At 36.1% G+C, this 13,366-nt stretch overlaps 3 protein-coding genes across 5 annotated transcripts; 2 read left to right on the forward strand and 1 right to left on the reverse strand.

Moving 5' to 3' along the window:
• Positions 1–224: 224 nt before the first annotated feature.
• Positions 225–1,760, reverse strand: LOC127255485 (uncharacterized). The gene has a single exon (XM_051281016.1). It carries the CDS (start codon positions 1,758–1,760, stop codon positions 225–227), a length of 1,536 nt encoding a protein of 511 aa, XP_051136973.1.
• LOC127255458 (probable E3 ubiquitin-protein ligase RHG1A) lies at positions 1,609–8,454 on the forward strand. 2 transcript variants are annotated; one of them, XM_051280988.1, is made up of 8 exons: positions 1,613–1,732; positions 4,344–4,437; positions 4,523–4,777; positions 6,325–7,443; positions 7,527–7,574; positions 7,661–7,786; positions 7,868–8,047; positions 8,142–8,454. In XM_051280988.1, exons 4-8 carry the CDS (start codon positions 6,349–6,351, stop codon positions 8,316–8,318), a joined length of 1,626 nt encoding a protein of 541 aa, XP_051136945.1. In that variant the 5' UTR covers positions 1,613–1,732; positions 4,344–4,437; positions 4,523–4,777; positions 6,325–6,348; the 3' UTR covers positions 8,319–8,454. The 2 variants fall into 2 exon arrangements, with proteins under 2 accessions (XP_051136944.1, XP_051136945.1); XM_051280987.1 differs by lacking the exon at positions 4,344–4,437 and having other exon boundaries at positions 1,609–1,732.
• A 908-nt stretch (positions 8,455–9,362) lies between these two features.
• On the forward strand, positions 9,363–11,715 carry LOC127255562 (cytoplasmic 60S subunit biogenesis factor REI1 homolog 1). 2 transcript variants are annotated; one of them, XM_051281148.1, is made up of 5 exons: positions 9,363–9,588; positions 9,979–10,560; positions 10,676–10,845; positions 10,984–11,199; positions 11,369–11,715. In XM_051281148.1, exons 1-5 carry the CDS (start codon positions 9,484–9,486, stop codon positions 11,526–11,528), a joined length of 1,233 nt encoding a protein of 410 aa, XP_051137105.1. In that variant the 5' UTR covers positions 9,363–9,483; the 3' UTR covers positions 11,529–11,715. The 2 variants fall into 2 exon arrangements, with proteins under 2 accessions (XP_051137105.1, XP_051137106.1); XM_051281149.1 differs by having other exon boundaries at positions 9,419–9,588; positions 9,974–10,560.
• The last annotated feature ends 1,651 nt before the right edge of the window (positions 11,716–13,366 follow it).

Below are 13,366 nucleotides of genomic sequence, written 5' to 3' on the forward strand. Positions count from 1 at the left end.
TAGATTATCTTCTTCACGCGGCGTTTACTCCGCGTAGGGATTTTGACAAATATCTCGAGAAGAAAATGATATCTTATTCGTTAAGTACCGAATCAGGTTCTAGAAAGTTCTCATCTTTGATTTGTCTGTTCAAAATAGATACATGGATAGATACATATATATATATATATGAATATGAATATGTTACTGTTCTTTAGAAGAATTAAACATGGTGGAATGAATGATCATGGCTTGGATTCCTGCAGGGAGATGACGGTTTCAAAGGCTCCTGCAAGGGCTCTAACTCTGTTCTTCCTCTGTTCTTGGAGCTTGCTGGCAGTCTCTTCGATCACGTCGTTCGATACCGCACTCTGTCTCGCCGCCGGCTGCGTTCTTGCCGGAGCTGCCGCGGGCTTCTCTTCTTTCGGTATTGGCGCTTCCGCCAGCTTCTCTTCTTTCGTTCTTGTTTCGGTATTTGACGCCATTGTTGTTTCTCCTTCTTCTTCCTTCGGTTGAACCTCTTTTGCGCTGTCGGTGCCTGATTCGCGCGCCATCTGTTCTTTCGAGGCCTCCTGATTGCTCGTTGTAATGTCTCCAGCTTGTGGTTTATTTTTTGTCGCCTGTGTTTGAGCGTCGGGAGAGATTTCTTCGTGTTCGGTTGAAATGTTGAGGTTGTCTTGCTGTTCTGAATCGATCGATGGTTCCGAGGCTGCTGCGGTGTAGCCGGTGGCAGTGGAAGTAGCGTCATCTTTAGGCTCGGATAATGCGGGAGGCGCGTCGACAGCTGCGATCGCAACCTCTTTAGGGTTGGAAAGGGTCGGAGTCGAGTCGACAGCTGCAATCGCTTTGTCTTTGGCGTCATCTTTAGGCTCAGATAATGTCGGAGGAGAGTCGACAGCTGCTGTCGACTCGACGGCAACATCTTTGCCTTCATCTTTAGAATCCGATGACGTGAGAGGCGAGTCGTCAGCCGAAATTGTGACATCTTCGGGAGATTCTACACTTTCGATCTTCGATTCCTCATCCTTGTTGTCGTTGTTGTCTCTGTTGTGAGTCTGCTGAACATCGACAATTTCTTGATCGATCTCAATCTTCTCTGTTTCTACCCTTTCCTGTTTCGATTCGTCAATGGCGGATAACTGATCCAGGCCATCGTTAACGGGAATGTCTTCGACTTTCTCCCGAGGGCTGATCCCGACATGTTCCTTGCCTGTCGAAGAGCCTCTTCGAGCCTCGGGCTTCTTTATGCCGCTCGAAGCGCTCTTCACCGTATTGACAGGCATCCCGTTGCGCGCCACGTGCTGCTTACCCGCGTTCCGAACCGGAGCTTTCGAATTCCCATCCGCAGCTGGTCTTCCCGTAACCCGAGGAGTCGGGATCAGCGATCCCCGCAGCTGCTGCATAGATCTCCCCGGAGACGAGGATGAAGATGAAGACGACGACAATGATGACCGCGGGGTCGGACTCAACGAGCCACGCGGCTTACGTGCGCCGGAAGGCGGTGCCGTTGGCTTGTCGAACGACCTTCTCCTGACGACCGTCGGCTTGTTAGCTGTGTCGGTGGCGGAAACGGGCTTCTTGCCCGGCTGTGGCCTGGAAGCGTCCGGCGTAGGCTTAACACGGTTTGGGGGACATTTGGTAGATGATGAACCGGAGGCTGCGGCAGGCGCCGGAGAACCCATTGGGGTTTTCCGGCGGGGGCCGGTCGCCGCCGGCGCCGGCAGCTTTGAAGATGTTGGCCTCTTGTCTTTAGGTACAGTGTCTCTACCCCTTGTTGCCATCTTTATTGATTCTATATATATATATAATAATTTCTTACCTGCAAGAACAAGAAAATGATCAAAGAGACATTCTTGAGATAATCGAAAGGGCAAAATTTTCTTGTTCTAATAATAATTATGAATATTATTTTTATGAAGACAAGAAATTAATCTTGTTTGTACCAATAATGAGTGCAAAAACAAGGGTGAGGGGGGATTGGTATGTGTATGTATTGTAGGCTACAAACACAACCAACAATGAGGGGTCTTTGTGGTGAAGATTTATGTAGGAAAATTAGATGAATTAGAAAAAAAAAGAATAAATATGATTGTTGGAAATGAAAATAATAATAGTAATAACAGATGGGTGATGGAAATTTTGGTTGGTTTTGTTGAAAATCATTGCGTAAATTGTGTTTTGCCCAACATGCACAAATACAATACACATTTGCTATTTATTTATTTCATGGGGATGGATCTTATGCTAAATTTAGGATTTTGTGTTTTTCTTTTAAATTCGTGTTCGTTGATTTAAAATCAGAATGTGTTTGAATTTATATTACAATTAAAAGGTTTGAAAAATAAAAAATGATGGAGGAGAAATAGATAATAAATCGAAAAAAGTAAATATATATATATATGAGAATGGTTACGGTGCTGATTTGACCATGCTAGCATGTTCTTATTACGTACAACAATGTGTTATGTGTAATAAAAGTATGTGATGTTTGTTAATAATTACATGTGAGTTATATAATAGTATGTGATGTGCTAAAATTTGTGTGTTGTACGTGACTATAGCATTTGTTGTTAGTTCATGTATTATATAAATATATATAATATGTTGTTTGTAATAATATTGTATGATGTCAGATAATACGATGATATGTAGCACTGTGTATATATATATATATATATCTGTAATGACTTATACAAAAGGGGAAATAATAGAATAAAAACTAAAAGTGACATCTATAGTAAAAAATTCAGTTCAAAGTTAGGTAGAATTTGTGTAATGAGTATATAATTAGTTAATCATTTGAGTAAACAATACCAATAATTTAAACTTCAATCAAATTAAAATTAGCTGTGTTTATTTGATGTATTGAAGATAACATTTTTAAAATTTTAAAAGCATTAAAAATTATATAATATGAAAACATATTTAAAAGATAAAATAAACACAATCCCCAAATATCCTCTCACAATATGACATAATCTTATTTATTGCATTATATTAAATCACGCAATCATATTAAAGCTTTACCAACAAAAATAAAATAAATGCTAATTAGGGGACCCTCACCCTACCCACAAAACATGATGCACCATTCATTGAAAATTATTCAATATTATTATTATTATTATTCAAATATAATCTATTTATTTATTAAAATTTTATTATTATTTTATTCTATTGGCTCAATTTATTGGAAATTCCTCAACAAATGAAATGAAAAAATAGGTAGAGATAATGACATATAATAATCACAGCAAAGAAAGCAATTAGGATTGGCAAATAAACTTTGGATGGGTTTGGAAGTGGACAAGTGTTGCATACAAACCACATCCATTTTAGTGGTGGGGTTTTCTTTCATATTATCACTTTTTTTAAATAAATAAATAAATCATTTTCATAAAAATATTTTTAAAAAATAAAAATAAATTGTATATTCGTGTGTGTGTTTAAAATTCCAAATAAATATAATGTTAGGGGGTGTGGGACAGTGGGTGGGTTGGTTGATTGTCCCCACAAAGAGACAATAACCTAAATACCAAATACCAAATATTCATATCAAATAACAATAACACCTAAAGAAGAAAGTCAATTTTTACTTTCAAATAAATATTATTTATTTTTCTAAAAAATAATATACCACTTTTAATAAATTGAGAATAAAAAAAAAATTATTGTTGTGTTTAGATGTGTCTATTCTTTATATTATGCATAAAAAAAAACTATATTCATTAATATAAAAAATATATTTTTTGTCCATCGAAAAGAATTATACTATTTACTTTTGAATGTCCATTTACAAAAGTCATATTTCTTTATTTAATAATATCAATTCTAATATCCATTTCAAATATCATTTCGATCATATTTATTTATATAAATATTATTTCATCAAATAAACCAATAAGGTAAAATTGTCATTTAATATAAAATACAATCATTTGTGATTAAATATTATATATTTTATTCACTAGTAAATTTTTTATTTGAATTTTGCACGTAAATTAAAATAAATTAATATTTTCAAATTTTAATTTAAATAAACTAAAATAACAAATGAAAAATTTATTGAATTATGGATGAACAAAATATATGTATTTATATATTTTTAACAAAGGATATATATAAGTCAACCTATATTTATTTAGTAACTTACATTGCATATTTTTCTCCATCTTTACTTAACTTTCTAAGGGTTTACTTTTTCAGTAACTTTTAAATGGTAATAAAACAGAAATAAAAAAAATGAAAAATAAAATAAAATAATTAATTTGTAACATTCATTTTTGACTTAGTTGACAACCCTAGCACTACTAACCAAATCTCTATATCTATGCATATATATATATATATATATGGTGGGACAGCCCTCAATCGCTGACCGTCGATTCCCGATGGGGAAGATCGGACGGCCGAAAGTCGCTCACGAGATACAAAAGGCAGGACGGCAATTTAGCAGACGTCTGTTGAGGATTTGTTATATGCTTTAATGGCTGTCTCGTCTTCTGCCTGCAATTCATCGCTCTTTTTCTAAAATTCTGTATAGGATCTTCTTCGACGTATCTGGGTGTGCGTGCCTGTGTTCGTGCGTCTGTCTACGTAGGAAAGAAATATTTGCGGGATATGCGTGCAGAATTGCAGACATACATGGCGCTCGCTGCATAGTTCGTGCTGTGGAAGGACGACACGGAGGCTTCTAGCGTATCGGGAACTGTGATTGGAATTGGAATTGGAATTGGAATTGAAATTGAGGAAGGAATAAAGAAATTGAAATACGTAAACGAGTGTTGAGGCGAACAAGGTACTGTGGCAATTGGACTGCGATTCGATTGGTTTGTGTTTATTTTTATTTTTTTTCGGTTTTCAGATTAATTTCTCGATTCTGATTGGAATATGGTTGCGTGAATTGAATTTCTTCGGCTGCGTGGTTTTCCGAGTGACGAGGTTGATTCGTCTGCCTTATTGGTGGATTTTGATTTGTGATTCTTCTGGTTTGCGAATTCCTTGTTCGATTACTACTCGTTTGTGTTGTGTGCGTTGGTGTGGAGTTAAGGTTGGTGAAGCTTCATGATCCTTCGCTGAGCAGTCACTTTGTTGTGGTTTTATAGGTGTCTGATTGATTGCGTATATCTTTTTATTTAGGTTTGTTTAATTTCCTCTTCTGTTTACTTCAATTTTGAGGAATTTCTTCTTCCATGTGGTGTTTATACTCAAAACTTTTATACACAGACGCCATGGGGATTGTTTGAGGTTGAAGAAAATTTTCAGAAAAGTCATTTTTGCTTGAATTTTGTGGTCACTTTGATTCTGGTAAAGTGTTTCTTTAAGCAATCGAATAAGATAAGTGTAAATATACAGAGTTGCAGAATGAAGAAGGAATTGAAGCCTCTTAAAAACAGCTTTGAAATATGACAAGATCACTTTGACTGTATGAACAGCTTGTCTTTTTCACAAATTGTAATTCTTGATTGTTTTTAACCTTGTGGGACTTCAGTTTGCTATGTTTTTTGGGTGTTGACTTGCTTGCTGTTGTTGTTTCTTCCATGGAAATGCAAGTAATTATTATTAGGATACTTTCATTGATGCTTTGGGGAAACTGGATTTTGTATTTTGTGCTTAACTAACATGTTTTGTTGGCTGCTTGTCGATTGAAATGTGTTGTATTTATTAACTTATTGAAATCTTGGATGTATTCGCGCGACGTATCGATTTGATAGTAGCCTTTATCCATTGAATGAAATGAGTTTCATTAAATAAGTAGTTTCAATTTTAGGATGTTGTTGTTGTTGCTTATGATCATCTAAAGGATTGAATTTGTTCGACTGTTATCCGTTATCGTGGTTAAGATTATCTTCAAGATTAGATTAGGAAATTGAATTAGAGATGGAAGGCTATATTTATAACATATTTCTTATTCGTTCAATGAAATGGGTTTCATTAAATAAGTAGTGGCTCGATTTCGATCCGCTGTTATTGTTATTATGATCGTTCTTGCTTATATTCATGTAGAGGCTCGATTTCGATCCGCTGTTATCTGTTATCATGGTTAAGATTATCTTCAAGATTAGATTAGGAAATTGAATTAGAGATTGAAGGCTACATATATAGCATATTTGCTATCCGTTTGACGATAAAATGAGTTTCATAACTTTCATTAATTAAGTTTATCGTCTTTGGGCCTTTTGTTGTTATTGTTACTATGATTGTTCTTGCTTTAATTCATGTAAAGACTCGAATTCGATTCACTGCTATACATTTTCATGGTTAAGATTATCTTCAAGATTAGATTAGGAAAATTGAATTCGAGATGGAGGCTAATAACCTTCAATTCTTTGTCTATTACTGCAGAAATAGAGGATCGCAAGAACTGATATGGATCGATACTCTAGTAAAAAGGTTGCAGGCGGACTTGTGATGCGCAGAAAAGGATGCGCGTCTTTTAAGGATGCAGCTACACATGAAAATGATCGAGGTGCTCAATTTTGCAACAGAATTGGATGCCATGGAAGAATTAAGTACTGTCAGAATGCTAAAACTGGAGGCTCTGATAAGGCCAAACTATCGAAATCTTCTTCTCGAAGTTCAAATGGAAATGAAGTAGTCAGGAAATCCACTTCAAGTTGTTCTACGATACCCGGTGCAAAAAAATCGAATCTTGATTCCAAGAGGAAGTTGTCTTCTCCGCCAAATATCGATTCTACTGAAAGTAGTGTATCCAGCGAGTCTGAAGCTTCCGACTTATCTCAAGCATCGAAGTCGGGAGAGGTTACAGTTGCCGACTCCGGGAGCTCCAAGACGACATCAAATATCAGAAGAAAATTTCATCCTAAATCGAGGGTAAACCAAAATACTCTCCCATCATTACCCCTCCCGCCGGCTTCTAGAAGCTCTTGCAGTTCGAGGAATGTCAAATGTAATTCAGTGTCCGGAAATCCAGCACGATGCTCGTCTCTAGAGCCCGAGCCTGCTGCTAAAAATAGGATGAAGAAGAGAAGTTCAGATGGAGAAAACAGCTTGTCCCGTAATGTCGGCAAGACTAATGCTGCCTCTGTATTACCTCAGATGTCGAAAAATGGAAACACGAGACTGTTTTCTCGACAAAATGGAAGAAACGGTTTGTCTGCTCGACAGCCGGCTGATAAAGGAACAACTTTTAACAACGGCTGCAGCTCGACGAATTTGAAACGAAGCATTTTCATGGGGGAGGGAAGCGGCGGCCCAGCCTCGGGTAGAACCCGAAGAACTATGAACGGTAATACTTCCCGACTAAATGGAGGGACTAATAGTTTGTCGATTCGACAACCCGACGCCCGGGTCCCGCAAGCTTCGTGGCTAGAAAATTCAGTACAGTCGTTTCCCGGAGGCGATTCGAGATCTTATATCGTTTCCGGCAATAATGGCAATAATCCATCTGCTGCGTTACCTCACGACTATCTGTACCGTTACAACAACGAGGGAGTTTCCGAGGTATCGATCGATATATTATTCCTTTTTTCGTATAAAGAATGAAAGAAGAAAATGACGGCGCGTTTTTTTGGTATCTGTTGCAGTTGTTATTAGCTCTCGACAGAGTCGATCAACACCAACTTACACATGAGGTACACAATAATTTTTGCATTTCGGCGTATTCTCGATTCTCGACTATATTTACGATTCTATACGTAATGTCGTCGACGTTGAACAGCAAATACTTGCTTTGGAAACAACTTTGTTCCACGACAGCTACAACTCCAACGACCACCACGGGAGCTACAACGCCTACGACCGGCACCATGGCATGAGGATGGATATCGATAACATGTCGTACGAGGTCAATATTTAATTTCTCGATTTTAATTACGATTAATTAAGGTCATTCATACGTAAATACATACGCTTCGACGTCGATCAGGAACTATTAGAGCTAGGCGAGCGAATGGGCACGGTGAGCACGGCGCTCTCGGAGGAAGCGTTGTCGAACTGCCTTAAGAAAAGCGCGTACCAGCCGACGCCGTCGAAATCGAAACCTTGCGGGGATTGCGACGGAGGTGGCGAAAACGACGACGACGACGCCAAATGCAGCATTTGCCAGGTTACGTCCTACCCGCATTCTCTCGATTAGTTCCTTTCGGTCGATTCGAATCATCGTAATGACGACGCAACGTCCGGGTGCTTCTTTTTTGCAGGAGGAATACGTAACTGGCGATGAGATCGGGAGGTTAGTCGAATGCTGCCATGGATACCACGCGACGTGCATAAACCAGTGGCTGAGGATGAAGAACTGGTGCCCGATTTGCAAGGCGGCGGCGGCACCTGCGGCGGCAGCACCGTCGCCGGCGAGATGGACGCCGAGATGGACGTAGATATGAAAGTACTCACTGCCATGTTCTTGTATGGTAATATTGACTGTGAATAATTTACTTATGAATTCTGATGATGTCTCTCATTTGAACAGAACCGATCAATCTTAATAATGGTAATGTCATGTTATTGTGTGGATGGTTCTACATTGTTCTTAATTTAATTTAAATAGAGTAAGAGAAAACTTATAATATGATATATATTATATATATATATTCAATTATAATTTGAACTTCTTTGAGTTGTTACTATACGTATATAGCTAATTGTCTTGTATGAACACGTTATTATGCTTCTTTATTTATGACAAAAATAAATATGAAGGGTGGATTTTTTCTAACAAAAAAAATATATTTATATATCATTATATTTATTATTTTTATATTTTTTACACAAATTTTCATAGTTGACTATAAAAAAATATTTTTTCCAATTATCACACAAAACCAACACACCTTAAAATTTTACTATTACACAAAAGTAATAAATTTTTATTATGCTTCTTTTTTTGTGAATCAAAATTGAAACCAACATTAGGATCTTATTTACCATACATATATTCTTTTCTACACATGTTTTGTGAAAATATATATATTTTTAAAAAATATATGAAAAAAAAAAGAAGATTTGAAAAAAAATATATATAAAATATCTTACTACACATAACAAAAAAATTACACCCTTATATTTTAAAATATTTAATTCATTATGTTTTATTTTTTTTTAAAAAAAAGATTATTATATCCAAATACTTATTTTTCGTTTAAAATATAATATAACATCCAAAAAAGTATTTTCCCTTAAAAATATTAAAATAAAAATGCAAGCCCATAGTTCTCCCGTGTTTTTTTTTTTATTAATTAAAAATATCTCCAAACGCGCCTTCATCTCAAACCCCAATACCTCCCCACCGAACCGGACCCGTTACAACCGGTTCGGTCAAAAAACCCGCACCGCATACGATTGCGCTTGCGCAAGCACTAAACGACGCCGTCTTTATCCGTCCCTATAAATACACAAATACGTTGAAATTTCCATTCTTTAGACACAAATAAAAAGCTCAATTCCCATTATTCAAATCTACGTAGGGCAACAGGGTTGAGTAAAACCCTCGTCGGATTTCCCCTTCTTCACCAAGTCTACAAATCGGCAGCAGCAGCAGCAGCGATGCCAGGATTGGCGTGCAACGCGTGCAACAAGGAATTTGCAGACGAGGTCGAGCAGAAGCTCCATTACAAATCAGAATGGCATCGCTACAATCTCAAGCGGAAGGTATACTATTCGCCTTTTGTTTTGTATTTTGATCGCTGTGGTAGGGTTTTTTGCGTCCTCGTTTCCATGGCGGCTGTTAGAATTTAGATAGAGGTGCTTTTCGATTCTGGAATTTATGTGGTTCTCGATAGGTTTAATTTTTAATGTTCTCGTTCGCGGTGCTTCTATTATTGTCGACATATATAGAGTAAATTTATCTGAGTAAAAATTGATTTATTAGAAGTTGCAGTTAGGGTAGAATGAAAAGTTAGCTCTAATGTTGGTTGAACAAGGAGTAATTCCAATTAGGTTTTCGGAGTAATCCAAAGAAAAGTTTGTGGAGTTCTGTTGTCTAGAGTTAATATTAATGGTGGTTTTATTCTCATTCTATGTACTATTTGTTTAGTACAGGTTGCCGGTGTCCCCGGCGTCACCGAAGCACTCTTCCTAGCTAGACAATCAGCCATGGCTGAAGAGAAACGAAAACTAGATGAAAGTCCTATGTTGTATAGCTGTGTAATTTGTGGTAAGGAATATAGAAGCTCGAAAGCCCACGAACAGCACCTGAATTCTAAAACTCATCTACTGCGAGTTTCTGGAGCAACTAGTAGCAGCAACGAGGGAAGCACCGTAATAAAGCCTCTCCCACGCCGTGCTCCTAAAGAAAATGTGCGTCGTGTGGTGCAAGAAGATGAAGAAAGTGAAGAGAGTGAGTGGGAAGAAGTTGATCCGGACGAAGAAGTGTTGGGAGAAGCTGGTGATTCGTTGGGAAAGCTTAAGGTAGATGAGAATGAGAACAGTGACATGGACGAGGATGAAAATGATGACGATGAATACGAATATTTGGATCCATCTTGTTGCTTTATGTGTGATTTAGAGCACGATACAATTGAAAGCTGTATGGTACACATGCACAAGCAGCACGGGTTCTTCATTCCTGATATCGAGTATCTGAAGGATCCCAGAGGTCTTCTGACCTACCTCGGCCTCAAGGTAATGACAAGGATTTATATCTTTTATTTTTATGTCAAGATTGTGTTTTTCGAAGGATAATACCTTATAAACTTTCTGTTGTCTTTTATATGATTCTGACTTTGAATTACTTTAGGTTAAAAGGGATCACTTGTGTTTATACTGCAACGAAAGATGCCATCCTTTCACTAGTTTGGAGGCAGTTCGGAAGCATATGGAGGCCAAAAGCCACTGCAAAGTGCACTACGGAGATGGCACTGAAGAAGAAGAGGCAGAATTAGAAGAGTTCTACGATTACAGCAGCAGGTATACAATTTTCATCTAGTTTTGTTCTAATTAGAATGATTGCTGAATTGTCGATTACCATATTGCCATTAGACATTACAAAAGAACCTTTAATTCGTCACTCATTACTCGATCCTTTTTTTTTTTTCCGGTGTAAAGTTATGTGGATGCTGAAGGGAAGCAGCTTGTGACGGTTGGGGACACACAGAACACTGTTGAACTTGGCAGTGGTGGATCGGAACTAATTATTACTAGAACAAGCGATAGGTCAACAGTGACCAAAATGCTCGGTTCTAGGGAATTTTTGAAATACTACCGGCAGAAACCACGCCCGACACCTGCAAATGGTGCCATAACCGCTGCCCTAGCCTCAAGGTAACAATAGAGGAAACATTAACCGAAAAGAAACCCTATGATCTTATACTTGTTTTGTTGTTGAGATGCAAAACAAGACAAGAATAGTATACAAATCCCTACCCCCATATGTTGAAGTAGAAGATAACATTCTGGAATGTGTTTTTTTTTTTTTTTTTTTTTGTCGCAGGTATAAGAGCATGGGACTGGCAACTGTGCAGTCGAAAGAAAATGTGGTTCGGATGAAAGTAATGAAAGCAATGAACAGAAGTGGTGTAGAAGCGATGCGCACTAAAATTGGTATGAAGAGTAATGTTATTCGCAACCTCCCCAAGAATGTCCCATATTAATTCTTGTCGCTCTTTTGGTTGCTTCGTTTTACTATCGAATTCTATGCTCGAGAACTCGAGTATAGCTTCATATCTTGGGCTTAAGACTTTTATGACTAAAATGTTATGTTGATTAGAGACTAGTTTGATGCCAATGTGTTCAAAGTTTGATAATGTTTTGGTATAATTTAAATGTTTTTGAATCTCATGAGTTTGGAACATTTATACCATTAAAGTTTGATCATCTTGTACTACTCTTTAAGACTATATGAAGAGATTTTGAAGTTTATTTGCATGATCATAAACTTCAATATTTTATTATTATTATTATTATTATTATTATTATTATTATTAAAGAGTGAAAATTATGTTGATATTATTGTTTGATTCCAGTATCATTATTCATTGTTCATAAAATTATTTTTACTATTTAAAGTTTGGTGCGATTCACCACTAAGAAATGGTGGTTATGATTTATTCCATATACAGTTCTTTGTTCCATATTGTTTCCAACTTTAAAATGAGCTTACTAGATTGAGATAAGTCCAATTCATTTATTTATTTTTTTCTTCTTAAAATAACAAAATAATCATAGAATGTTGCCCCAACGAGTCTACACTCAACCCATCACAAAAGGCTTTTAAACATCAATTTTATAGTGATATTCATTCTAAATTAGTTATGATTGGGATCATGTTTACCATGAAGTTTATGTCTAAAAATATTACCATAAATGATAGTAAGAAATTGTTAATACAAAATGGTAAAAAATTAATAAGGGTTTATTTTTTTGTAATTTTAGATTAAAAGTAATACTATTTACTTCGCAATGATATAAAAAAGGGGTTGTCTGGATAAGAGATCATATGTGAATGTTTTAAAGGAAAATAAAATTAAAAAAAAAAAAAAGAAAGGACAAATCCAACCAAACAGATATTCAAGGGGAAAAAAAAAAAAGTACAAATCCAACGAAACATCATATTCATAAATTCAATTATGAAAATCATATCGAGACGAACACTCCTATAGAAATTGAAATAAACGTGACAAACCGTACCCCACTTGATAATTATCATTCCAATAAAAATTGAAATAAACATGACAAACCGTACCCCACTTGATAATTATTCACCAATAGACCAAAAATAAATAAAAATAAAAACCTAAAAAAAAAACAATAGGCCAAAGAACTCTATACCAAGCAACATACAATTTTTTATTTTATTTTTCTTTTAAAGTTGGATGTTGAAATAAACTATTATCAGATTCGAAAGTCCTAGTCAGCTTATCCAAATTTGCCCACACACAACAATATAATAACGTGGCCACTTTTAGACTTCGTCAGCAAGATGAACATGATCAATTGTTCAATTACTATCCAAATTTATGTTTTTTTTTTTTTTTAAGTTTTCCAATAAAATACTACTCTCTCCGTCTCAAACACCCTTCTAAAATAGAAAATAATTAATAATATTTAATCTCTACCTCCGCACTTTATCCTTTCACATTATCCAAATAAAAAAATAAAATATACATTTCTCTCCGTTACATCACCTAATTTCTAAATTATCGTACTTAATACTACCACCCTAAAAGTCCGTGCCAAAAATAAATGTTGTACCTTGTTTGGGACGGATGGAGTATTATATTATTTTTTAAAGTAATAAAAAAAATAAAAAATTGCACTATTTGTTACTACAAAAATGCTAAAACATATGTCCATATGTTAACATATATGAGCACAAAATTAAACAATGAAGAGAGTAGAATAAATGACATCCACAAAACCCCAAAAGCACAGAAAGCAACTGAAAGAGACCCTCTAATTCTAAAGCCTAAAATTCCTGAGAGTTCCCCAC

Source organism: Andrographis paniculata, unplaced genomic scaffold (genome assembly GCF_009805555.1).
Source record: "Andrographis paniculata isolate CXL003 unplaced genomic scaffold, ASM980555v1 Contig54END, whole genome shotgun sequence".
Taxonomy (NCBI): domain Eukaryota; kingdom Viridiplantae; phylum Streptophyta; class Magnoliopsida; order Lamiales; family Acanthaceae; genus Andrographis; species Andrographis paniculata.